Source organism: Sander lucioperca, chromosome 14, assembly GCF_008315115.2.
Source record: "Sander lucioperca isolate FBNREF2018 chromosome 14, SLUC_FBN_1.2, whole genome shotgun sequence".
Taxonomy (NCBI): domain Eukaryota; kingdom Metazoa; phylum Chordata; class Actinopteri; order Perciformes; family Percidae; genus Sander; species Sander lucioperca.
In genome coordinates, this window is record NC_050186.1 from 21,324,068 (window position 1) to 21,349,476 (window position 25,409).

Below are 25,409 nucleotides of genomic sequence, written 5' to 3' on the forward strand. Positions count from 1 at the left end.
ACAATATAACAATGCTGAATTTGGTGTGTGTGTTTATGTAACCGTAAAGAAACACTATCCTAAATACCAAGGTTACAATCAGTTTCCCACACTCAACAAAGTTTGTCATATCTATATAGCAGTGACAGCAAACTTTTAACAATGATATGCTCAAGGCTGACAGACTATAACACTGATGGGTTGTGGCCTGTTGACCCAAGTTGCAATGACGGCGCACGGCACAATCTTGCTTGATATAATATAAAAGTTGTTGCATCATGCTGTATGTGACTAGACTAAACACCTTCTAATGTTTCTGTGCATAGGCCCACTAATCTGACATATTAAACAGGGAATTGTTTAATTTTTTCAGCACTTATTACCTTCAACGTTTTGTTAGGAAACCACTTTGGGGCAGCTCCATAAAAGCAGACAATAACCCACAGAAAACACCCAACCAAAGAAAAGACGACATAAAAAACTTGAAAAGGGGAGTTGTTAAAGTTGTATACGAGTTGAAAAAAGAAGACACACCTGGCCACTTAATCCTAGGGTAAAGTGAACTGTATCTGGATATGGTGCCCAGATGGTAATTAAATCAATTATGACTTTTTTTTTTATTTACACAGTATGTGCTCTCACCGTCTGCACTGTGAGCTCATTTATGAATAGGTTTGGAAACGGTAAAGTAAACGAAACAAAAGTGGCAGGTGTCAGTTTATTAAAAATGACACGGCATGCCTGATATTTACTTTTCAACACGGGTGTAAAGAGTCTTTTCACAGCTTCTTTATTTTGGTCAGAAACACAACTGTTACCAGGTCATTTTTGTTGCACCAGTGTTTGTAGCTACTTCAAATGCTCAGGGACTCCTTCACAGTGAATCAGTTAAAGCAGCAACAACTGGTGGTAACGATCAGTCTTTTTTGTAAAGCTGTGATGACAATCTCCAGAGTAATGAAATTCCTAACGACATGGGTGGTGCTGCTTTAAAAAAAAAAAAAAAAAAAAAAATACAGTCTGAATCTTGTGAACTGCATTTACAATTAGCTGGCATGGGTCTCAATGCACCGATACGTTTGATCAAATTCTGACCACAATGATCCGTGCATTGACAACCGGCTTCAACATGTGTTTCCCCTTATCCAGATAGAGATGACGTTTTAATAGCAGGTGTAAATGGGGTTAAAGTGAGTCATGGAAAAACTAACCAAGTCGGATACAGTGAAACCGAAGTCCACTATAAGGTGTGCGAAGCACAGCTACGTGTCAGCAAATGTCATTAATCCATAGTAGTAGTAGTAGTAGTAAATATTAGTAGTAGTAGAAGATGTACTGGCAGAAGTAGCAGTAGTAGTAGTAGTAGTAGTAGTTGTTGTAGTACTGGTAGACATGCATAACTGACTGAAAGTGGGAAAATCTAGTAGTGTTGTTTTTGGCGTTTTAATTTTAGTTTTAGTCTAGTCTTTGTGTCACGCTGTCATTTTAGTTTTTATTAGTTTTAGTCACGTTCATACTCTTTTTAGTCTTGTCAAGTTTCAGTCAATTAAAAGTCTGAGCATTTTAGTCTTATTTTAGTCAGAATTATCCATGACTATTTTAGTCGACGAAAATTGTATTTTAGTCTCTTTTTAGTAATGCAGTTCTATTTAATCCAGTCAATATTGTATAAGTAGGCCTGTCACAATATGCAATAAATCAATTAATCGCATGATAAACAAAAATGAGCTCAATAATTTTTAAATGGAAATTATCGCGGCCGGAAAAATATCCATTTTATTTATTGTTTTTGAAAATGAAAAACATTTGAAAACATTAAAATGTCTTCCAGTTCCAGTGTTAAATATTCTTTAGAAATAAAAGTTTATTGATGGCGGTAAAGGAAAAGGTGTGCATTATTATGCCATTATCATTATATTAGATGAAAATGGTCTCAGAACGACAATATTATCGTTTATCGCAATCATTTCTGCGACAATTTATCGTCCAGCAAAATTTGTTATCGTGACAGGCCTAAGTATAAGTACCTATGGCGTTTTTCCATTACATGGTACCTGCTCGACTCGACTCAACTCGCCACACTGTGCGTCCGTTTTCCATTGCAGATTTTAGTACCGCCTCAGCACGGCTGGTCGTACGCCGGCTCAACGCACACACCAGCGCACAAGTATAAACATCAGGCCACTTGAGCTTGTTTTACAGTTCTGTGGAGGCTCCACGCAGAGCTATCGCCGTAGCCTATGTAATATGTGGCCTGATGTATACATTTGTCAGCTGGTGTGTGCGTCGAGCCAGCATGTGTGTGTGTACGTAGGCTACGGTGGAAGCTCTGCCTGGAGCCTCCGCAGAACTGAAACAAGCGGCGCCGCAGTAAACTGCCGTGACCTAACACGACACACACACAGTACGACGAAGGTGTGTTGTGTTGCCACAGCCAGAAGACACATTTTGTTTCAGAAGAAGCTGGAGGCAGCAAAAAAAAAAACACAGCTGGCTAAACTGTTTAAAAATAGCGGGTTTGTTCAGGACACCCCCGTCTGTCGTTTTCACGTCACCTTTTCGGCTCGCCTCAGCTCGCTTGGAACCTCGACTGAGGAGGTACTAAAAAAAGTACCTGTTAGCAGGTACCAGGTACTTTTTTTCGTAATGGAAAACCAAAAAAGGTGAGTAGAGTCGAGGCGAGTCGAGCAGGTACCATGTAATGGAAAAGCGCCACTAGTAGTATAGACAAAACCAAAATGTTGGCCAACAAGGGATGCTTAGTACACACAGAGTCAGTCAGGTAGGAACTAAGAACCCACACACTCTCTCACACAAACAAATAAATACACACACACACACACACGTTTGTCTCAGTCGTTTTCAGCTCCAGAGGCTAACGTCTAAAGTAGTGCTGTCAAACGATTAAAATATTTAATCGCGATTAATCGTAAAGTAACGTTAGGTTAATGTCTTGACTTACCTCAATTTCATTATGGAATGGCTTGAGATGTCTCTTAAGGTGCGTGGAGTTTTTTCCTTTGATATTGTGACCGCATTTCTCCCCATCTTTTTCCACAACACATTCCGTTTTCTTTTCCACTTCTATGTAATGAAAGTTTTTCCAAATGCAGTTTTTTTTTTTTTTCTCCCAAAGACGAACCCCGGCTGGCCGGCCACGGTCCCAGCTTTCTCTGTGTCAGACTTAATTTAGTTTGTTGTCGTTTACACTCGTCTCACTCTCTAACTCACTGCTGCATCTTCTAAATTAAATAATGCCGCGACAGGGCTTGAGGAAGTAACGTCGCCTACGTCTGCGCAGTGCGACCCGAGTGCGACCTGATGCAGCCCCTGAAGTGAGACACAGGGAACAGAAATACTGCAAAATAATAACGCGACTAAACAACGTTATAACATTTCGTCTCGTCTTGGTCAACGAAAATGAAGAGACATTTTAGCATAGTTTTTATTTTGTAAACCACATTTAGTCTCGTTTTTATTCATCAACAATATTGCATTATAAATTTAATTATAGTTAACCAGCATTTACGTTGCGTCTCATCACGTGATAAAGGTTCGTTAACGACGATATTTAGTCATAATTTTCGTTGACGAAAACACTAACCACAAGGAATAACAGATTGTACCCATCAGACCTATGAGAACGCCACTCATAGATAAGCCACAAAAATGAACTTGCAAATGTAATAACTTGTGTTTACAAGAGTGTTGCCACACTACAGCAACAGGTCAAGTACAACTCAAGTGACTAAGCACTGGAAGCAGATTTTACACTTTTTTAGTGCTGTCCATGTTGTCAAAGGAGTTTAAACTTAGCAAGAAAACCTAACTCCAAGTATTGCATGGGCCACACATTGCATGAAGCTCCCTTGTGATCAACGTCTGCCTAAATAATGAAGACACACGCAAGTTGAGTTACTGCAATCTGCTTCCCACTTAAGAATAGATTTAACAGATTCAAGCTGTGACGTTTTAGTGTCCAACCAAACACCACATTTTGCAAGATTTCCAGTGGGGCAGAGGGTTGCATCCTTTTTCTCAACTTTCTTTCCATTTTTCACAATTCTCCAATGAATGAATTTTGTATATGCTTCACAAATAGTGCGTCTGTGCTAGAAAATGTTTCCGGAAGATACAATGGATATAATGCTTGTTCCCACACTGGGATGCCTCTGTATTTAATTTCAAAGTGATAAAAGTGACCAGTAAGGACACATATTTCATGTATATGCCATGTTTTAGAAACTTTCTATGAACAGCAGAATTCATCGGTAATGTACTTCAAATATAAGAAAGTGATGAGCGACAAATATAGTGGCTCTTGTAGTTTCACAACCTAGCACTTCTGTTTTTTTTTTATGTGGCATCTAAACATCTTACAAAAATCAAATTAATAAGGAAGGGAAAAACTATCTGATAAACAAACCCGCTCTTGGTGACTAATAAACCACATGCTGCTTTCTGATCTCCTATGGTGCTCGGAGAGTGAGCCAGAAGACAGACAAGCTGGTTGTGATAGTTCATAATAGCTATTTGAAGGCAGATTACTAATGGGGTACGAGCATATGATTCATACACCAGACAGTAAGGCTCTTGTCGGTGGGGACAGGTTAGGCGTTGTGACACAGACACAACACAGCTGTATAACGGGGTACAAACTGGTGATTGCCGGAGAAAAATACACGTGCACACTTCCATATGCGCACGTGCACGGACACAGGCTGACGCATACAACACACAGCAGGAGTGGATTAAATCTAAGTGGGCGAGCTAATATCTCCCTCACACACACACACACACACAGTACACAGACACACAACACAGGTTAGTAGGGAGAGGTAAGAGGGTTCATGCGTGGGTGCACAGAGCACACAGACAAAGAACACGGGAATAGCAACCATGCCCACCGCGCGTGTGTGTGTTGCAGATGTCCCTGCTGACTCATAGCTTGTTAGTTCGTTCAGCTTTCACAGATTCCGCCTTTCTCCCCCTCAATACCATTGCCATCTTTTCTTTCTTTCCTCTTTAATTCTGTCCCTCCCTCACGCAGCATCTCCTAAGACACACCGTCTCCTAGCAACAAAAGCTTTTAGCTCTAAAAATAAATGGCCGAGTCACGACGGACAAGACAAAATATGATTCAATTACAGAAACTTGCCAAAAGAGTTAAGAGTTTGGGCGCAGATCCAGAGCGCTACAGTGAGGGTGTGATCAGTCTAAGGCTGCCTGACCAGCTCCAGCTCCAGCGCTGTCACAGTGTTAACAACAGAAAGGACACTTTGCACTGTCCTGTAAGCACTGGAGGAGCAATGTTTCACAACCATCTAGATCAATTTGAGCCTGAATTACTGTATATTAGCAACATTTTCTTCTTTTGAAATGATTCAGAGGCAACACATTGATAGCAATATAGACAGACACGGAACATCAGACAGCACAGCTGATGATGTGACTGATGCACAACTAAGGAGCATCTGCTACAGCTGGTGGTTAATGTGAGTAAAAAGAGGTTATCGGATAAAAAGTATGACACAGAAAGCAAGAGAGTGGGAGAAGGACAGAAAAGGAGCAGTAAGACCGAACAAACAGCCAAATTGTGTTGTTGTGTACAAAGTATCATAACCGACCCTGCAATATTTAGCTATCTCAGCCCTTAGGCAAGGAGGAAGGGACACCAGTCTAACTCAGCCTAAATGTTATGATACATTTACACTGCAAGCAAATCACTGCCTATAGCCAGTTTTTCTTTTGCACGAACTGAGACACAAGTCGCCCTCAGTCCCTTTCAAGCAGAAGTCCTCCTGTAATGAAGACTGGCCGGTTTGGGTATCTGTAGCCACTGGCTTCTATACATAAGCCTCCTTTATAAATGATTTTCTGCTAACTTTAACATGGCAGGCCTGTTACAGAAACAGCCACAAAGCTTGACTAGGCAACACAGTAATGTACATATAATGTACGAGGCGAGAGATTGCTGAGAGATTGATGGAGGGAGAGCAGTTCTCGAGTTTTGTGTCGGACCATTTTGGCAAATGTAGTGAAGCGCCTGTTGCTTGCAATTGTCAAATTTGCAGCTTCAAAAGAAAATCTGAGATTAAGGCACATTTAAACTACTATTTCTAGTCTTTCGTTTTATGTTTGCATGTAAAAAAAAAAAAAAAGCAAAATAATGTAAAAATGCATACTAAAATAATCCTTTGTGTGCTTTTACTGGCAATGTATCAGTTTTTATTTACACTTGAGGTGTAGAAAGTGTTTGGCAGAATCTTCCTCCAGAGCATCTTTTAAAGAAAAAAAATATGTTGGTCCTTTAATGTAAAACTGGCAGAGATTTTACAGACTACTGTGCATGGCACTTGAATTGGTCCTTATCGGCAGCCAGTTAAGCGTCAGTGCTGATCAATGTGAGCTACATTACACTGCTTGTTTTAGAGCTACTTCAAATTAGTCGAGAGCATTGCTCAACAGCACAAGAGTTCTGGATGCAGTGCTACAAGTCAGGGAAAACTGAAGTAGACAAACAAACCCAAAGCTCTTTGTACTATCTGGCAAGCTCTACTCCAGATAGGAAGAATTTGTCATTGTCAGGCGGAGGTGCAACACACCATTTCAGGCCTCATTGGATTCTAATTATAGCCAAGTACAGGGTAGGAAAACTCATTTACTATTAGCCTGCCGTCCAAAGCCACCTGTATTCACCTTTCCAAGAGAAACACAAGATCTGTGCAGCCACAGTCGATGGGTGAGGGGGTTTAACACACTGGTCTGCTTTTCTTAGGAACGCTGACGTCACCACAGTTGCAACGGTGCTCTTAATAACTGATAGCCATCATTGGGGTATTGTCTAGAAGGCCAGAAGAATAAACATGAACAACCTCCTAGTCTACGTGCTCTCCCCAACAACTTTCTTTAACACGCTGTTCCATTTATCCATCTATCCCCTCGTTTATTTTCCCTCCCTTCCTCCTATTCTTTGGTGGGTCTATATTTAGCCATTGCAAAGGTCGGTGTGTGTCTTTCTGCAGGGTAATGATTCAGGGGCACAGAGAGCACAGAAGAGGTAACAGGCCAGGCTAAATGGCCGGGGGCCAGCTGACTGCTGAAATCTGGATGGGGTTTATCAGGGATGGGATCAGGACAACACAAAAAAGGCAGGAAATAGATTGGTACAGAGCAGCAAAAGGGGAATCTCCGTTGGGCGTAAACGGTACTGGCATGTGCAGAAAGTCAGAGTCTAGAGGAAAACACACAAATAAAAAAAACAAATGGGGAAGAAGAAAAAAAAAACACTTGAACATTTGAATGCAAAACTAAAATATTGACTTCTAATTTTGTCATGAATTCCTGCTGAAATCCTGCACTCTATAAAATCCTGTGTATAACAAAAGGTCAATTTTAAGTTTAGGATGATGAACTATTGATCGTGCAGACCTGGTTGTCTGAGTTTCCATTTTTACCTCGTTGCGTAAACAACCTATCTACAACAGACAATCTAACACTGCTTCATTGAGGAGTCCTGAGCCTCAAAGTACTGTTTAAAAAACCCCTGCACCTCATTGAGCTGATCTCATAATTACCCGTAAAGAATTTAGAGTTTAGACCTGTGGAGCCAGTGGCTTAAAGCCAGGGAGGAGTCAGAGAAATAGATGCGACGAGGAGGAAATCAGGTGGAAAGGTAGAGAAGCGGAGCAGGAAGAAAAGTAGAAGGGCAGCTTGAGAAAAAGAAACACAATCCAGCCAAGATCAAAGGGAAATGGAGGATGGCTGTCCGCAGGTGCATTGGGTGAACCCTCACCTCGGTTCTCACATGATCCCTCCATTACATAAAGCTTACAGAGAGAGACCGACAGATGAACAGACTGACAGAGACAGACTGGGAGAGGAAGGAGGACAGACTGGCTCATAGTTATGGAGGGAGGAGAGATAAAGACAGAAATACAGACAGAAATAGGTGTCCTAATAAAATCCTTATGTTAGAGATATGAGAGGTAGGCTGAAAACGGGCTTGCACGTAGGGCTGGGCGATATGGAGAAAATCAAATATCACAATATTTTTGACCAAATACCTCGATATCGATACCGCAACGATATTGTAGTGTTGACTATTGGTGCTTTCACAAAATATTTACACAATGAGATTTTTGATAAATAATCATCAGTAATGTGGATATAATGACTCAGTGGGTAAAGACAAATAATAGAACAGTTACAACAGTCTGGTAACTTCAGAAAATGACATCACTTTACTGTAATGCAGCCTTTAAAACCAGGAAAAGACAACACTTATGCCATATTACGATATCCAAAATCTAAGACGGTATCTAGTCTCATATCACGATATGGATATAATATCGATATATTGCCCAGCTCTACTTGCACGTTCATTTCCCAACCAAGGAACAAACAAGTACTTTGAGGCCAAAGTCAAAGAGAAAGCTTCCCAGAAAAAGACGAGAAATCCGAGAAACAAAACAAAAGTATGTGTAAATCCCTTCAATGGAGGAAGTGAGAAGTATATAAGGAGAGACACAGGAAGAAAAGCTTCCCGAATATCAAGTGTAGATAAAGTGTACAAAAAACTAGCTCACGATTAAAGAAGCTCATATTAACAGTTTTATGCATACATTTCTCTATGGGAGTGTGTTAAGTTTTAATAGCTATTAAGGTCTGAGACTGAAGCCTAGATGCTCCATTTTTTATTAGCTGAGCTGCCCAGAGACAATTTGTTATTGATGCCTTAAATTTGTGCAGAGTAACACTAGGTTTGTTGGCAGACTCTGTAACATCAATGAAGAAGCATTGTATGGCTTAAATCAGCCCACTGGTTCTCGTGGGGATGATGTGGTTGCTTTCCATCTCAGTAATCCATCTTCCAAATAGCTTGTGCTATGAACAATGCTTCCCATAGACTGTAAGCAATCCAAACTAAATAAGGCCCCACAATTTAGGATGAGCCGTTTTGGAACATAGGCAGCTGCACTGCCATGTTCAAGTCTGCAGACAAAGAGTTAAAAGACACAGTAGAAAGTAAAGAGTTTGACTGTTTGCCATAGGAGTAAGGCACTGGACTGCAAAGTGAAGCCTTTAAGTGTATAAATCATCTCGGCTACAACTGACACAGATAAGCCACTCTAATCTGTGACAAGGCAGCCGCCCGAACCTCGCCAGACAGAAACCTGTCGCGTCCTGGAAAACTCGGTGGCACCTTGGAGGCAGCCAAGGCGTTGATTAAGCCAGCACTGGCTTGGTGTGATGCGAGTGTGTGTGTCTATGTGTGTGCTCATTCAGGAGTCACTTATTATACTCGGATATGAGGGGAAGATCCTGCTACATGTTTCTGTGGTCACTTGACAAAATAAACAATCACAGCAATCACAATATATCTCCTAATCTGCAGCACATGAGCCAAGGTTGGAGGCCCATCAGCTTCAGGTCTACATTCCCAGAGAGGAATAAGTGCGCATACATGCATGTACATGTGTTCTAAAACGTGTCTGAGCATGCTTTCGTTCCAGAAAATGACAACCCTGTAAAACATTCAGCTGTAATGAGCTCCTCCTGAATGTAACCAAGTACATTCCAAAACTGGTAAGTTTGTAAAAATGTAAATAATTATTTGTGTGAATGATGTACAGCCAAGATTCTTGGTGTGTTCCGTAAAGGCCCTGACACACCAACCAGACGGGCCGACCGTCGGCAGAAAAGCCAGTCAGACTGATCAGTCGGGTCCCGAGGTCCAAAAAATGCCTCAGAACACACTGAGGCGACGCCGACTTAAGCGTACGCTCTGCGCGTGCGCGAAACGTAATATGTCTCCATAGCAGCAGGCGGCGCTGCTCTGTATTGTTTCCATTAACAGTCTGATTATTTACCAGAAAATGAAAACTGGCAGCTGATTGAACGAACGCGTCACGTGGTTCTTTTTTCTCCTGAAATTCACAGCCAGACTGTCATGGCGGCTTGTTCAGAATACGATCTCATATTGTACTAAAATAGTTCACCAAAACGTGTTTCTGAAAACTTTTTAAGCGAGAAATAGGCCATGCAGTTGCTGAACCTGTCTTCATTTCAGATTGACAAAGGTCAGTTTAAAAGATTTTCGTCAGATTTTGAGCGGCTCATCCGCTCCCCATTGTCCCGACTGCCCTGTCCCTGACTGAACATGTCGGGTCGGCCCAAATGAAGGCCGAAGGCTCCTCAGACGGCCGACGGCACGGGACACACGGAACAGACTCGAGTCACGGACCTTGCCAGACGGCCGACGCCCGATTATCGGGCTGGTGTGTCTTCTCTATTAGGGAAATAAATTATCAAATAAATTTAATTTATGTTTTTCCTTTTTTATGTTTTATGCCATTATAACTTTATACTACTGCTCAAAAGACATTCAGGAGCTATTCCTACTTCTGTCCATGGTTGTGCTTGTTAATTTGAGATGCCACTTGGTTTTTAGAGGGTTAATACATCCGTTTATCGGTGTTTTAAGCCCCCAACGTCTTCTTCCAGGCAGTGCTGCCTGGAAGGCACTAGGATTAGGCGATGGTTATGGTTAGGTTTGGGTTAAAACGCAACGCCCAGGATGGGCGCTGCGAGGGGCATGGGCACAAGAGGACCACTGGTGTGAATAAAACACTTAAAAATGTTGTGAGGTTAAGGTTAGGTGCCTTGAAGTCAACAGTCGTAGCGCTGTCTGGAAGGAGAGGTCGGTAATCTTTACACATTTAAACCGATTTTTAACCAATTCATGATGCATCGTTACATCCCTAGTAATGAGAAAAGAACATTCTGCCAGAGCCTTAATTCGGCAATCTATAGACAAACTTTACTCTTACTAGACTGACTGTCAATGGAAAATAATCCCTACAAACACAACTTGAAGTTGTCAGAAACTGGTTGAGGTCGTTGTGAAACTGGATTGATTTGCAGAGTGATGGTGTTGTAGAGAGGACTTCAAAGCAGGAGAGAGAGAAGATAAATAGCTGCATTAGAATCTGACTTCTGTGTTGTGGTTTGGTTGCCAGACGACTTTCATTTTCCATCAACACACACGCGCCGCGGTGTGTAGGCCAACAATGAAAATTTGGTGACTTCAGCTATTGGATTGAGCCATGTGAACACTGATGTGCACGCGTACACACAACCACATAGGAACACACATACACGTATCACCGCAGCCCAGAATAGGCCCATCGCACCAAATCCAGGGAGCTGGATGAGTGACTCATTCTCATACTCCATGCCAATCAAATTTCATCTTCTCCTCTCGCCTCCCCCTCCCTCTTTCCCAGAATGCCGCTTTTCTTTCAGCATCTTTCCACACAGACAAAGAGGCTCCACTGTTGATTACAACTAGTAGGACAACCAGCACGACCATGCTAGAGTTTATGGATGTGACTGTGATGCGAGAAAAGGAGTAAAGAATCCAACAAACTTATCCTTTCTGCATTCATATTTGAAGTGTATCTAAATTCTCCTGAAGTCATAAAACTTCAGCCATAGGCAGCAGAGTAGCCGGAGTGTGTCAAGAGCAAATAGACAGGAATGTGCATATTTGTGCACTGATTAACACTCTTGGCTATTATTAGTCGTCCTTTTTATTCATACTGTATAGTTTTTGCCTCAGATGGCTTTACAATCTGTACAACATTTGATCCTAGACAGAATTAGGTAGCCTACACGAAATACAAACATTATACCGATTTCAAATCTGTGTACCCTGTATACCCACTGCATGGAATATTTTAAACGTAAGGTTATGCAGGGGCATGGATAACTGTGGTACTATAAACTGAGTCAGCAGCCCGCTATGACCGAATTAATTCAACTCTTAGTGGAACACTACATTTTATGATACCGACAAGGTAACCTCCTTATCACTTTGCTGGCGATTGCTGTTGATTAGATCAACTACACTCAAACTGGAAGAAACCCAAACCTTTTTACCTCAAACTGCTTCTGAACATCAGCTATCACCTTGTACAATCCCAATCTCTTAGCTCTGCATGCCAATGCTGAAGGTTGTCACTGAAAAGATAGAAACCTTCTCTACATATTCTTCTGAACTCAAACATGAATATTTGTTATTCCTGCCAGAACACTGTGTTTCTGAGCTACCACACTTTAACATTGGCTCCTAATGTTGTTGATGTAGCACTTGTAGCTTATAGTGCAATCACAGTGACAGTAAAATTCACTCTGGATGAGCGTGTCCGTGAAATTCTTAGAATGTTAAAACAGCAAGCGAGGGACTTTCTACATGTGTGATGTCTGGGTGCGTTAGTCAGCCTTTCCTCATTGGCAGAGCCACCGCAGTCTTAATTCCTCAGTCTATTGCATTAAAGCTGGATGTTTCAGTCTCTAGACTGAGTGGCTCGCTCCCTGTGTTAAAACATTAAAGACAGAGGCACGACGGCGTCACCGCAGGGAGATGGCAGCCCAAATGAGCAAGCCACACTCACTAGCTGTAGTGAGAAAATTAAAAGAGTGTGTCTATATGTGTGTGTGAGTGTTTGTGTGTGTTAATGTAAGACAGACATCACCCGTTTTCATGGTATGTGGGGGGTCCGGGCCCCCTAATAAAGTGCGCATGCTGTGAGTGGGCGAGATGAGTGAGTGTCTGTCTGAGGGACAGAACTGACTTTCACGTTTCAATAAAACAGAGACCCGAATCATTCATCACTGCCACTGGCCCGGGGGTTTCAAACAACAACAGGGACAGCAAAAGTGTCAAAAATCTACATCTTATGGAGTTACCAGATGAACGACGGCAGCGCTTTCCACCTATTAGATTCATGTAGCCTAAAGGGATACTCATATTCAACGGTTAATGATTCAGCATTCTTTCTCATTCAGAACATTTGATTCAATGAGCACATTCATTATATCATTTAAGTATACAAAGTGTTTGGATTGCCAAAATGTCTAAATAATTCAGCTTTAAGTTGATGTTATGACAAAAAAAACATTAGCTGGGTTTGTGTGCTGTGGGTGATAAAGAAAAGGACAGACAAGATGAAACCGCATATCATATGTATGGTGTCGGATTTGTATGTTAAACGTGGCCAAAAAAATGAGGTAAACGTATTTCAGAGAAATCCCCTTGAGCTAAAACGTTCAGATTTCCAACTGTTCTGAACTCTCTGGTTTCAACAGTTTTTCTACTACTGCTCTGTGTCATGTAACACCGAGCCGGCCTTCTATGATTGGTTATCTGCTCCAGGCAGGACAGACTGGAGTTGTTTTTTTTAAAGCTACTGCGGTGTTAATATTGTCACATGTAGATGCTAACGGGAGTGAAAGATGTCATCTTGGCCAATGTTGTTAAATTCTCCCCAATTCCGGGTCACATTGCTCCTGAAACATGTAGTATAGTATTTGGTTTAAAAGCCTTTATCTGCGATGTTTGACTGTAGAAAGTGCTACTATACTCTATTACTGCCCACTGCTAACTAGGGCTATGCAATTAATCAAATTTTTAAATGTGATTATGATTTCGGCTCCTAACAATCACAAAAACAAAATAAATCGAGAAAAACAATCATTTTGCACATTACATTTTGCAAGAAAACTCTTATGTTGTCTTTGTGTGTTCTAACAGACAAGCACACTTTCACCCCTCCCCTCTTGTTTTTGGTATCTGGTGCGCGAGCATAGATTGTAGTGTGCGAGTAAAGATGACGGAGGGAGAGAAGCCGCGTTTGGTGAACAAAAAGGGGAAATCACATACCGCTGTTTGGGAAAAGTTAGGATTTAAGGAATCTAACGTGGAACACAAATAGATCATCTGCAAGATTTCACAAATCTGTTTAATCACCTGAAACATAAGCACAAAGTTACGTATGAACAACTAACGTTAATAACGAAAAAACAAAGACAACAACAGCATCTGCAACGCAGTCTTTTATTAAAAACTCCCTTTATAGTGCAACTTATTATTCCTGGAGCAGCACCAAAAATGACAGATGCTGTTGCATACTTTTTTGCAGACAGTAACAACGGGAGCGGCGATTTGGAAAGCTGACCAATCAGAGCAGATTGGGCTTTTTCTGGAGGGGGACTTAAAGAGACAGGCACTCCAACAGAGCGTCTAAAGACAGAGGGTGAATACAGGTACAGTAGCCATGGGAAGTATGAGAAAAATAAAGTTTTTTGAACATTAAAGCATGTAAACATGTTATAGTACAAACACAAAAGCTAAAAATGCTATACAATAGGTCACCTTAAAGTTATTCTCAATGATAGAAGTGCATATACCTGTTGTGAATTGACTTGAATAGAGGCCACATTTGTAGGTCACAAAAAGCAGATAGGGAAAATAGTGGATTCTAGACCAAAATGAAGAGCCACATTTGGCTTTGATCAGTGCAGTTGGATCAGCTTCCTCACCACCACCACCAGACACACCTGCAACTGGTAAACAATGTTATGTGGCTGATGACTTTAGCTGTTATGTCATCATACTGGAGTCTGTAAAACCCCTCCAATGTCTTCAGGTCCTTGTCTTACAGCTTCTCCTCATCGATCCATCCCCGCTTTAATCCGCCCTGAGGGGAGACACTACAGTATGTGCGGCAGCCTGTCAGCTGAATGCTATGTGTGTGTGTGTGTGTGTGTGTGTGTGTGTGTGTGTGTGTGTGTGTGTGTGTGTGTGTGTGTATATATATATATATATATATATATATGGTGTGAGAGAAGGTGAATGTGTGTGAGAAAGAGAGGGTGTGTGTGTGTGTATGCTGCCTGTATGCACTTGTGTGGTTTGTAAAAAAAAAAAAAAAAGAAAAAAAAAAGTGGTGTGAAAAAAAGTTTTTCACCAACTAGCCTTTAGCTAACTTCATATATTTTGGGTATGAAACACCCTTACATGCAGAGTCACATCTAACAAACACACCACACACAGATAGCCACAGGGTTCCCTGTTGCGACAGCCATAAAAGACAGAAAAAAACCCACAGGGTTCCCAAAAGACCAATGACTGGAGCAAACACAACAGACAAGAAAGACTGCTGAATCCATCTTTCTCTCCATTGACCAAGACAGGTTTTCTTCACTCTGAAGGTCCTAGACAAGACAACAACTGCCAGAAAATTCCTTCTTCAGCTCTCTTTGACTTTATCTAGTCAAAACATTACATAATTTGTCTTTATACTGTTTTCATCTGAGGCATGAATGCAAGAAACTTTGCAAGCAAGCAGTATCTCATCGTGGTGACACTGCATGGATTGGATCAATCCTGTAACAAGCTGTTACCATGCAGCTTTAACAATATTAAACTAGACCATGTCTCCACAGCAGGCATAAACTGTAAAAGGAATTTTAGCATGATTAGGTAATTAAGTCATGTATAGTTATTATTAAAATATCACAGGTTGGGTAGTGCAGAAATGTCTAAAAAAAGCTGACAAAAAAAACAGTCTGCCTTTGAATATATCTATAGTTTATGGTGATAGCATCAGTCAGTTACTGTAATGCAGCATGGATAAGCCCTGACTAACTTACTGGGCACCTTTTTGTAAATTTGTTGTTAATAATTCAAAACCAAAGGAGAGATTTATTTTACATCTTTATCTCACATGGGATTTAATGTCATTACATGCCAACTTACAGGAAACCTGCCTCTTGTCATGGGCATAAAGTGTGAGTTCAGGGTAACTCCTGACTTTGTTAAAATAAATACCTGTCTTGTTCTACTGTGCTTAAAAATCACTAAAGAAATCAGCTGGGGGAAACTGTCTGTTTCATATGTAAGAAATATGCCTTTTATACTGTTAAGAGTCAGGCCAGATGTGTCTTGGCTTTGGATTTAATTACTTTGGATACAAGGACACTGAAACAAGAAATGATCCAGCCGACTGCTGCTGCCACATTGACACTTGTGTCTTTTTGTCGTGCACGTGCATTTCTTGTAAAAAAAAAAGAAAAGAAAAAGAAATGAAATGTTTCTCTGAGCTTGGCTTACCCCTGCCTTTGAATAAAGGTTTAGGGGAAATAATCTCCAATAGAGTAGAAATTAGTATTTAGAAAAGTACCAATGCTCATATTTGTGAGAAAATAAATACAGAAATGTGCTTGGCATTTCTGACAGCTGGACATCTCACATTTACAATCAAGCAGTGTGGGCTAAAAATGCAGGTGCACCGCCAACAAGTGTATGGGCAGGAAAAGTCTGGGTTGGATCAACTCAGTCCAAACAACCACAAAATACCCAAACTGTGCTCTTTTTCTCTATGCAACCTTTTGGCAGCGTTTTCTCTCAGTGGCTCTTGAGGTGGTCCCTTTTGAGAAAACATATCTAATTTATTTTTGCATTATTTTACAACTGGTTTCTAAATCAACTGCGTTTTTCTTCTTACTTAAGACTTTCCACTGGTGTCGCAATGAATTGCCAATGAATGCCACAGTTGGATTTTAGTGCGTGTCAATGCTCCCATTTCATTGTAAAACACATTATAACTTAGATGTTGCCACCTTCTGTAGGTCTTTCTAACTGCCAGAAAATAACTGACAGACTACGGCTCTTCTAAGCTAAAACAGACTTCCTAAAAACATGGCGTTTGGTAGATATTTTGCTTGGTTGCAACTCCTTTAGCACTGGCGGTGACCGTGGTAATACGGACCCATACAGGACCACACCTAGTCTGTCCCGTTATCCTTTCTGCAGTGTGTAGACGGCAGACTCCCATGCGGGTGGAGGCCTACCTCAATCCTTTTGACCATAAACAACGCCAAACCAACCAACTCATTCTCCCCGAACCACAGATGATAGCCATAACACACGGCACACCTCTTTCAGTTAGGATGACTCTAGCCAAAACAGCCACAGACAAAGCACAAACCTACCTCTACACCTTCTGTCTCTCTCAGCCTTGGTTTGATTCAAAAACCTTCAAAAGAGCTCCAAGGGCACAAAAAAAAACAACTGTCTACATTTTTTGATGAACAAAGGCTTTACAAGCTTCACTGACAAGGCGTATTTGATAAATCTAGTCTGATGGGTAAATGGTTTAGCACAGAGCTTTCTTCAGCATTTTATTACTAAAAATATTCAAAATATATCTGAATTTTGTATTAACTTCTAGCTGTGAATACTGATCAAATGGCATATTAATGCGAAAGGGATTTGTTAAGTGTGTGACTGAACATTACTGAAGCCGGAAACCCAGTATCCTGTCAGGTGTTTCAGAGATATCGGTCCTGCTGCAGGAGCCTTCCTTATCTGCTCAGTGAAGTGAGTCTTTGGTTCCACTTGACCTAATCGGTCCTTTCATCTGCCCGGCTGGGGGTCTACCGCCACGGAGCCAACACAGAATCACTCAATCATAGAATTGAAGCAAATACATGAAAGCAGGTAGCCAGCTGACAAAGACATTGAAGTTGACGTGGAGATTCTTTCACTAAAAGAAGTGGTGCTGCATGTACTATACAAATGGTAGTGTGAAGATAAAAAAGCACTTTGTCTTAGCCAGGCCTGGTTTTTTTTGCTTTTTGAGGGCCCAAAAACTGAATTCCTCGTAGCGAAAATTACACAGAAAGATTCTTTTAATTTCCCATTGTTGGACAGAGGAAGAAGTTACTAGCCTGGGTCCAGACCTTTGAATCCGCCCACTCCACAGAGCAGACTGATTTGTCTGGCATCATGACACGAAAATTTCTCGATCAAAAAAGCTCTCAATCCAATGAGCGCTGCAGGGGACTAACTATTAGCCAATCAGTGCCAAAGGTGAGACTACGTTGTCAAGCTGTGTTAACATAGACAGCATGTCGCCAAAATCGTAGTTAAGTTTTTACTTCGCTCCAGTGGTGTACTGGCATACCGAGAGCCGCCGCATCGGCGGGACAGTGGACCTACAGAAAATCCATAAAGTTTTTACCGGCTGCCCTGCCCTGTCTGTCTCTTTACTGTTTACCTTGCGTGCGTGTTCTAGGACTGAGCTCACTGGCAAATCACAACCAAGTTAGTTAAACTTGTGCTGACGTCATCGGCTCCGCCGTAGCCTACGCTGTCGCTACCTTTGCGGCTGTTAAAGGGCAAATTGTTTTGAGCGTTACCACCCCCCCACGAAATTACTTGTTCACTATCTAAAATTTGAACGATTTGGTTCGATAACATTTGGAAAGTCTAGGAGAACCGCACGATTGAATTATCTTATCCCCATTCAAGTTAGCACAAGGCTAAACCGGATGTTGGCCTGCTCATACCGTACGAGTCTCTTGTGATTGGTTAGGGAAAATCTAATCTCCCTCCCCCCACGGAAATCAGTTAGAGTGAAGAATGTCAGACTGAAGATGTAAACTGGGTGTAACTAGTTGACAATTCTGTCTGATATCAGAGGTAAGACAAGGAATTCTTGATTGTATTCATTTGTTTTTCATAGTAAATAATTATATAGATATTAAGAAATACACTTGACATTAACGGTTGAAATAATGTCCCTTAATCATGTAGCGTTCAAGTAGGGGGATTCTGAATGCTGTGGTGTCATTTCATTAGATTGTTTATCTTTTTAGAGTTGTCTATCAACACTCACCTACCAGACTGACTGAAAGGCTTTCCTGTGTGAGGCCCCAGTGTTAGTTTGGCCAGCATGTCCCAGCGTGTGCAACCTGTTGTCTATTCTCTTAGCTTTGTATGGGTCACCAAAGCCACTGTACATACACACTTCCAGGAAAAGAGGCCTGCCGTAACATCGAGAGATGATCGCAGCAACACTGACCTGGGTTGCCCCTTGACAACACACCAGAGAAATGCTGACGTCACCCTGTTGTACTTTTTCCAGGGTCTGCTTGCTCAGGATCGGCTCAGTAGTAATCAGGAATGTGATCAGGTACATCCTGTGAGAAACACTGGCATTTAGGGGCTATTTGGTTGTGACATTTTCCTCTTTAATGGATTCTGTCATGATTTAGTATCTATTGGAAAGACCTGAACCTGGTCCGTACCCTCATATTTATGGCCTGACCTAAGTGGTACTGCAAAAAAGCATCACATTTTAATCTAATTTGAATTCCCTATTTTGAAGATAAAAATATACACTTGCTACTACAAACCCCAATTCCTATGAAATTGGGACATTGTGTAAAACGTAAATAAAAACAGAATACAATGATTTGCAAATCCTTATCAACCTATATTCAATTGAATACACTACAAAGACAAGATATTTCATGTTTAAACTGATAAATGTCATTGTTTTGTAAATATTCACTCATTTTGAATTTGATACCTGCAAAATGTTCCAAAAAAGCTGGGACAGGGGCAACAAAAGACTAGGAAAGTTGAGGAATGCTTTAAAAAAAAATAACCTGTTTGGAACATTCCACAGGTGAACAGGTTAATTGGTCATGATTAGGGCTGAACGATTAATTGCATTTTCGATAATATCGCGATATGTTAAAACGCGATTTCCTAATCGCAAAGGCTGCGATTTGGTCACATGACTCGCGAGAGCAATCAGTCTGCACGCCGTAGAGAAAGCATCAACTAGCATGCTAACGCTACACTGTACCGTGAGCTGATTTCTGTCATTCAAACAACTCTGAGTTGTAGTTTAAAACTTTTACAGCCATGTTAATAAAATGAAGGGTTTTATTCGGGCTTGAGTCTATACATGCAGTTAATGGATACAGGCACACAGAACTCAAGGCTCAATTGGCAACGATTAGCGGTTAGCTCCGGTTAGCGGGTAGCTCCGTTATAAAGATATGAGTGGAGGAGCTGCTACTGAGAGGGGTAACAACCAGACTGATAAATGACTTTCGGGGAGCTTTCACAGCAGCGTGGCCGCGGTGTTTCAACGGTTTTATTAGTACAGTTAATCCCACGGCAAGAACACCAGCAACTAGCTAACGCAACGATAGCCTCTCTGAACAAGTGCACTCGGCAGCACGCAACTTCACGAGGGGGAGGGGCTGGAGGCAGCTCCTCTCTGTGCACTGTAAAAAATTACACGTGTGTGTGTGTGTGTAGATATATACTATATTTTTACTTATTTAACTGTCTAGTGTGTAATTGTGTGTTCATACTATACATTATATTATTCTTTGTTGAATAATACAGAAGACAAAGAGCTTAAAAAAATAATCGAATATCGAATCGTAATCGCAATATTTGGAATATAGATAGATTATTTTCAAAAATCGTTCAGCCCTAGTCATGATTGAGTATATAAGGGCGTTTTCCAAAATCCAAGCATACCAAAATGCGTCATTACAAATCAGGCAAGAACATCCAGCCCTCTTATTGGTCAGATATGTCTGGGGGCGGGAGCAAGAAAGTAAATACAGGAAGAAGGTTCTGTGTTCTGGTCTAGTGGTCAAACCAGCTCATTTCATTAAAATTATCAGACTTTGTTTCGCAAGAGACGTTACTACATCTGCTCTGGTCACCGAGACTTCGCTCTGCTCTGCCGGCGTCTGTCTCCAATTTTAGCGGCAGCTGGTTTGACCACGGAGATGCGAGTGACGGACGGCAAACTTGACTGCAGTCTATTTCTGTGATAGAAACACTGCAAGCTGCTAGAGTTTGATGCCCTGCTGCATCGCAGATTGCTAAACACACCTGACTACAGGAGACATTAGCTCAGACTTGCGGAGTACGTATAGTTGGTGCGGTTCGAGTACGGATCACGTTCTCACCACAAACAAACCGCTCCAGAGTTCGATTGAAAGCGTACCGAGACCACCTCTTCAAGCAGGTCTCGGTACGCTTGTTTGGTCCGCTTTTAGTGTGCACCAGAGTTCGACTGCCACGTTCTCACCTGCCCAGACGAACCGCACCAGCGGGGAAAACGAACTTGAGTTTGATTCAACCGAACTAAAGGCTGTCGGTGTGAAAATGCCCTAAGGAGCATCCCCAAAAGGTTCAGTCGTTCACAAGCAAGGATGGGGCGAGGTTCACCACTCCGTGAGTGAATAGTCCAACAAAGAACGTAGTAAAAGAGTGCGGGTACTAGACTGGCCTGCCTGCAGTCCAGACCTGTCTCCCATCGAAAATGTGGGGCGCGTTATGAAGCGCAAAATACGACAACGGAGATCCCAGACTGTTGAGCAACTGAAGTCGTACATCAAGCAAGAATGGGAAACAAATTCCACCTGCAAAGCTTCAACAATAAGTGTCCTCAGTTCCCAAATGATTATTGAGTGTTGTTAAAGGCCCTGAACACCCACACAGGTGTTGATAGTTAATGTGGCTGATAGGACCTTTTCCAGGACTGTGTGGGTGTGGATAGACTGAGTGATTGACATCTTCCTGAGTCCACTGTTAGTGTTGTTGCACCGGTTAGGGCGGGACAAATGACAGCTTTGTCATCCTTATTGGCAGAAAGAATTTGTGACCTAATAAGTTCCCATCAAAGCCCCGACCCACCTTCAACCTGAAAAGAGTCCAAACAGCCAGAATAACTGAAAACACATGTGTGGGTGTTCAGAGGCTTTAAAAGAAAAGGCAGTGTTTCCCCTACTATTGTTTTGGGGGGGCGGCCCGCAAAAGGATTTGCAAATCATTGTATTCTGTTTTATTTACGTTTTACACAACGTCCCAACGACACTGGAATTGGGGTTTGTAGGAAACGTGGGAAAATAATATATTGTTTTTAACACACTGGTATTGGATCGGAACTCTGCATCAGCCGATACACAAGTTCAGATCTTCAAAACAGGTATCGAGGTGGAAAGAAAATGGGCCTGGGACATCTCTAGAGACTGAACAACCACATCACTATACACTTAAGTCGCCAGCACCTCTTTTCAAACTTTCCCTGAGACAAACAACCTGGCCTCAACTTGTAGTGTAATTGTGCCGTCTCTGCTGCTGGTGCCAACAGCATAATTCATTATTTATAGTGAGACAGTAACACAACTGTGTTTGTCCCAAAAGAAACTGACAGTGTCGTTCTTTTTAACAAAATGAGCCCGGGGTTCCTTAGTTTTGGTCTAACCAGTGTTATTAGAGCTATTTGAATTTGCATAAAGACGTCTTAGTTGTTCTTCCTGTAATTACAATATGCTGACTCAACTGCCCACAACAACCAAATGGTCTTCCTTAAGGGCAAATTGGTCTCGCTGGTAAAAGTCAAACACTTACTTTGTTGTGACCACATCAATGTCAGGTAGAGCCGCACGTTGACAGACAGATGGGCGTACATGTGCACACACACACATTTATGCTCACAAACACATAAATACACTCACAGTCATAAACAGCCCTCACCAGACTTTAGACCAGCTAATTGCTCATGTATGGCTCCTTTCACTCCGCACACACACACACACACACACACACACTACAGCTGTGACGTCTCACATGTGGCGCTGTGTTGATATAAGAAGTAACACAAGTGGAAAATTGGAGCTGGTGGGGCCAGACTGCTGACTTCCTGATAGGAAGAGTGGAGTGGAGGTTGACCCATATATACATAAAGTAGTCAACAGGCTAACACCAGGGGAAATACAGACAAAGGGTCTGTGTAACTACATGCATAATGTAATGTGGATACAGATCAGGGTTACCAATGGGAATTCTGATATTAGCATGCCTCCTTACAAAAAAACCTCCAAGCCAAAGTAAAATGGCCTACATCACACTGATGTCACTGCACAGCTTCCTTTAGAGTTGTGACTCACTTTCTTTCAATCCCCAGAAATTAAAGGTAAATTGGTATGACTCACAATACTAAAATGGGAACTACTGAAAACTTACAAACCAATCTGGTTTTCAACAGACACACCAACAACAGTTTTAACTCCTTTAAGCTGTTTTTGAGCATAACAGCACAACCAAGCCAGAAAATAACATTAACAGACAAAGAGAGATATCATTTTCCATATTTGGAATGTCCTAAAATTTAATTTGTAAAGATCATGGTAGGACTGGTTGAAATAAAAATAGAACTCATATAGTTAAGAAATTTTATTTAAATGTTTATAACCTAAGACAATTATTTTGTCTAGTATTGGGTGCACATCGGGGATTTAAAATTGCTCGATGCCTGCTAAGAATTTTCTGCATAATGAGCTCTATGGTCAAGATAAAAAAAAAAGTGAACTCAAGTATTTTGGGGCTATGCCACTCACAAGGAAAAAAATACACCAGCAAACAGCCTACTTTGGTCATTTAGCACTTTTATTTCCCTCCGGTATAAGATGTCTACACACCCATGTGGCTACAGAACCTCTGATAAAAGCTCTCTCTATGAAAAAAGTTGCTGGAGTTTGAGTTTTCTCATAATTGGGATATAAAAGTTATCTGAAGCAGCGCCGAGATCTAAAAGTTTCTAATTATGATGTAGTGTTGTGGTGTGGCATTTTCTCTCATAAACATCCATTATGGCTATTGGATCTCAGACTTCTGACTAAACTGAGTTTAAGTGCACCTGAAAGGCACAATGGAGGACATGTCATGAGTTATGGATGGAAAATCACAAGCATTTGAATGACAACAAAAACAGCTAAAAAATGAGCGGGATTTGAAATAGAAGCTCTGAATTGAAACCTGTTTAAATTCCTGAAGCAGCTTAATAAAGCTGCTACACTGGTAAAATCTACTTGGACAACAAAGTGCATCAGGAAGCAAAGAAAACACAGACTTTTGGGTTAAATTTTAGGCAGCGTATTATCAAGGATCTCAGATAACCTCTGCTACAACCTCAGACTTATCAGCAGTTAAGTTCTCAATCCAATCACACAGTCACTCTCTACATTTCACTGTAGGATGTGCTGTAGTAAAAGCCTACATGGAAAAGTGATCTCCAGCTTGTAATAATGAAAATGCAAAAAAAACCAAGTATTTGCTCTGTCACTTCCTCAAAATATATATATATATATATATATATATATATATATATATATATATATATATATATATATATATATATATACAAACAAACAATATAATATATAACAAATATCTGAGTAAGTTTTACATGTAACTGGATTTAAGCTCCCCAATCATCTCCTCTGAATAGTGCCCTTAAAGCAACTAATAACTCTTTTGAGTTGCCATTTTTATAGTGTCTTCCCTGCGATATGAACTTAAAAATCCCTTATAGTTATCTCTCTTTTAACCCATTCCCACTGACTTTCTTCTTTAGATTTAATATTGTGGGTGCATTATCAACGTGCACTCTTACTACTTGCAGTCACTCACTAGTTGTTCCATGTGGTGTTGGTTAAAAGCTAAATTAAATAGAATTTTGTTACACTAAATTTGAGTCGTCCTGTACTGGGACATCAACTAAAAGTGCACTTTCACTTTGGCCCTGACTCCTTACCACTGATCCGGGATATTATGCTAACTATACTGTCCCTCACTGTAAATAGCTCAGCATAGCTTCCAGTTAAATAGCGTGAAAATAAGTTACAAAGTAGCATTTGTGATCGCACAGTAGCTGAAAAACAACGTGGTCGTGAACGGGACTCACTTTTTAGTTTCACTGAAACAATAACAACAGGCTCATATGGATCCACCCTAGCGCCATAATTTTGTCACACTTTGCCTTGGAGCGGAGAGTTTGTTAGCGTGCTAACTAGCTAGCCACCGAAGCAAGGCGCTGTTGTTTTTATTTGAAGAACAGCAGCAGCGTCTGAAAAGTTTTATTTAATAAACGTGGCCGTCAACTTACCCGAGTCTGCCGGGGTTTTCATCTTTGTTGTCGTCGTCGGCGTGCTGCTTCAGTCACTTTCCCCGTCGACTCGTAACTTTAGACTTTAGTTAGCTTGCGTTTAGCCAAGTTAGCAGTGATACCCCACTCCTTCCTCCGGTGTTGTTCTCACAAGTGGCTTGTTAGAAGAGAACCTGCCCCGATTATGTGCTCGCTTTGAGTAGGAAAAAAAACTCCGCTGACTTCACATACGCTTCTGCGTTTTACCTCGACACAACGGCGTTTGTTGAAAAAGTTTTGTGCCGGAATATTTGTTTTAAAGTAACGTTATGCGGCGTCTGATGCGAACAGTTGCCCCGAGCCTCTGGGGGGGAATCCAGTCGCCCGGGTCTGAATGGCGCAGGTCGAAGTTTGAAGGAGTCGTGCTGCTGTGGGTCGGTATTGGAGCAGCGGAATGCAACGAGACTAAAGGTTCATCCCGTTTGTTGCAACGATGTTGCATGGTCGATTCCTCCTCCACATCATCATCCTAAACGACAGTCAAAACAGCGGCGCTTGAAAGGAACGAAAACCCCAAAGCCAACTCTGTTCTTTCTTTGCCCCTCTCTTTCTCCGGCACAGACTTTTTCTTTTTCCACTCACTCACTTCGTGTTCCCTCAACCCCCCCTTTCTCTCTCGGGGTGTCGTGTTTCGCTCTCCTCCTGCCACACGGGGCCGCCCACGCTGACCCACGGAGGGAGGGAGGGCTTGAGGAACTGAACGCCCACTTGTTGCCAAAGATCGTCTATGTTTTTGAACGCTTCACTTTTCCTTTCAGTGCAACAGTGAGCCGG

At 41.5% G+C, this 25,409-nt stretch overlaps 1 protein-coding gene across 2 annotated transcripts in view; it reads right to left on the reverse strand.

The window, feature by feature from the left end:
- The window catches only part of erf (Ets2 repressor factor), a 38,802-nt gene extending 13,517 nt beyond the window's left edge, over positions 1–25,285 (reverse strand). The window contains exon 1 of one of the 2 annotated variants that reach the window (XM_035991495.1): positions 24,597–25,285. In XM_035991495.1, coding sequence (XP_035847388.1) covers positions 24,597–24,618 — 22 coding nt within the window. In that variant the 5' untranslated portion in view covers positions 24,619–25,285. The remainder of the gene's footprint in view (positions 1–24,596) is intronic. The other variant, XM_031295589.2, reaches the window with a different exon arrangement.
- Positions 25,286–25,409: the final 124 nt, after the last annotated feature.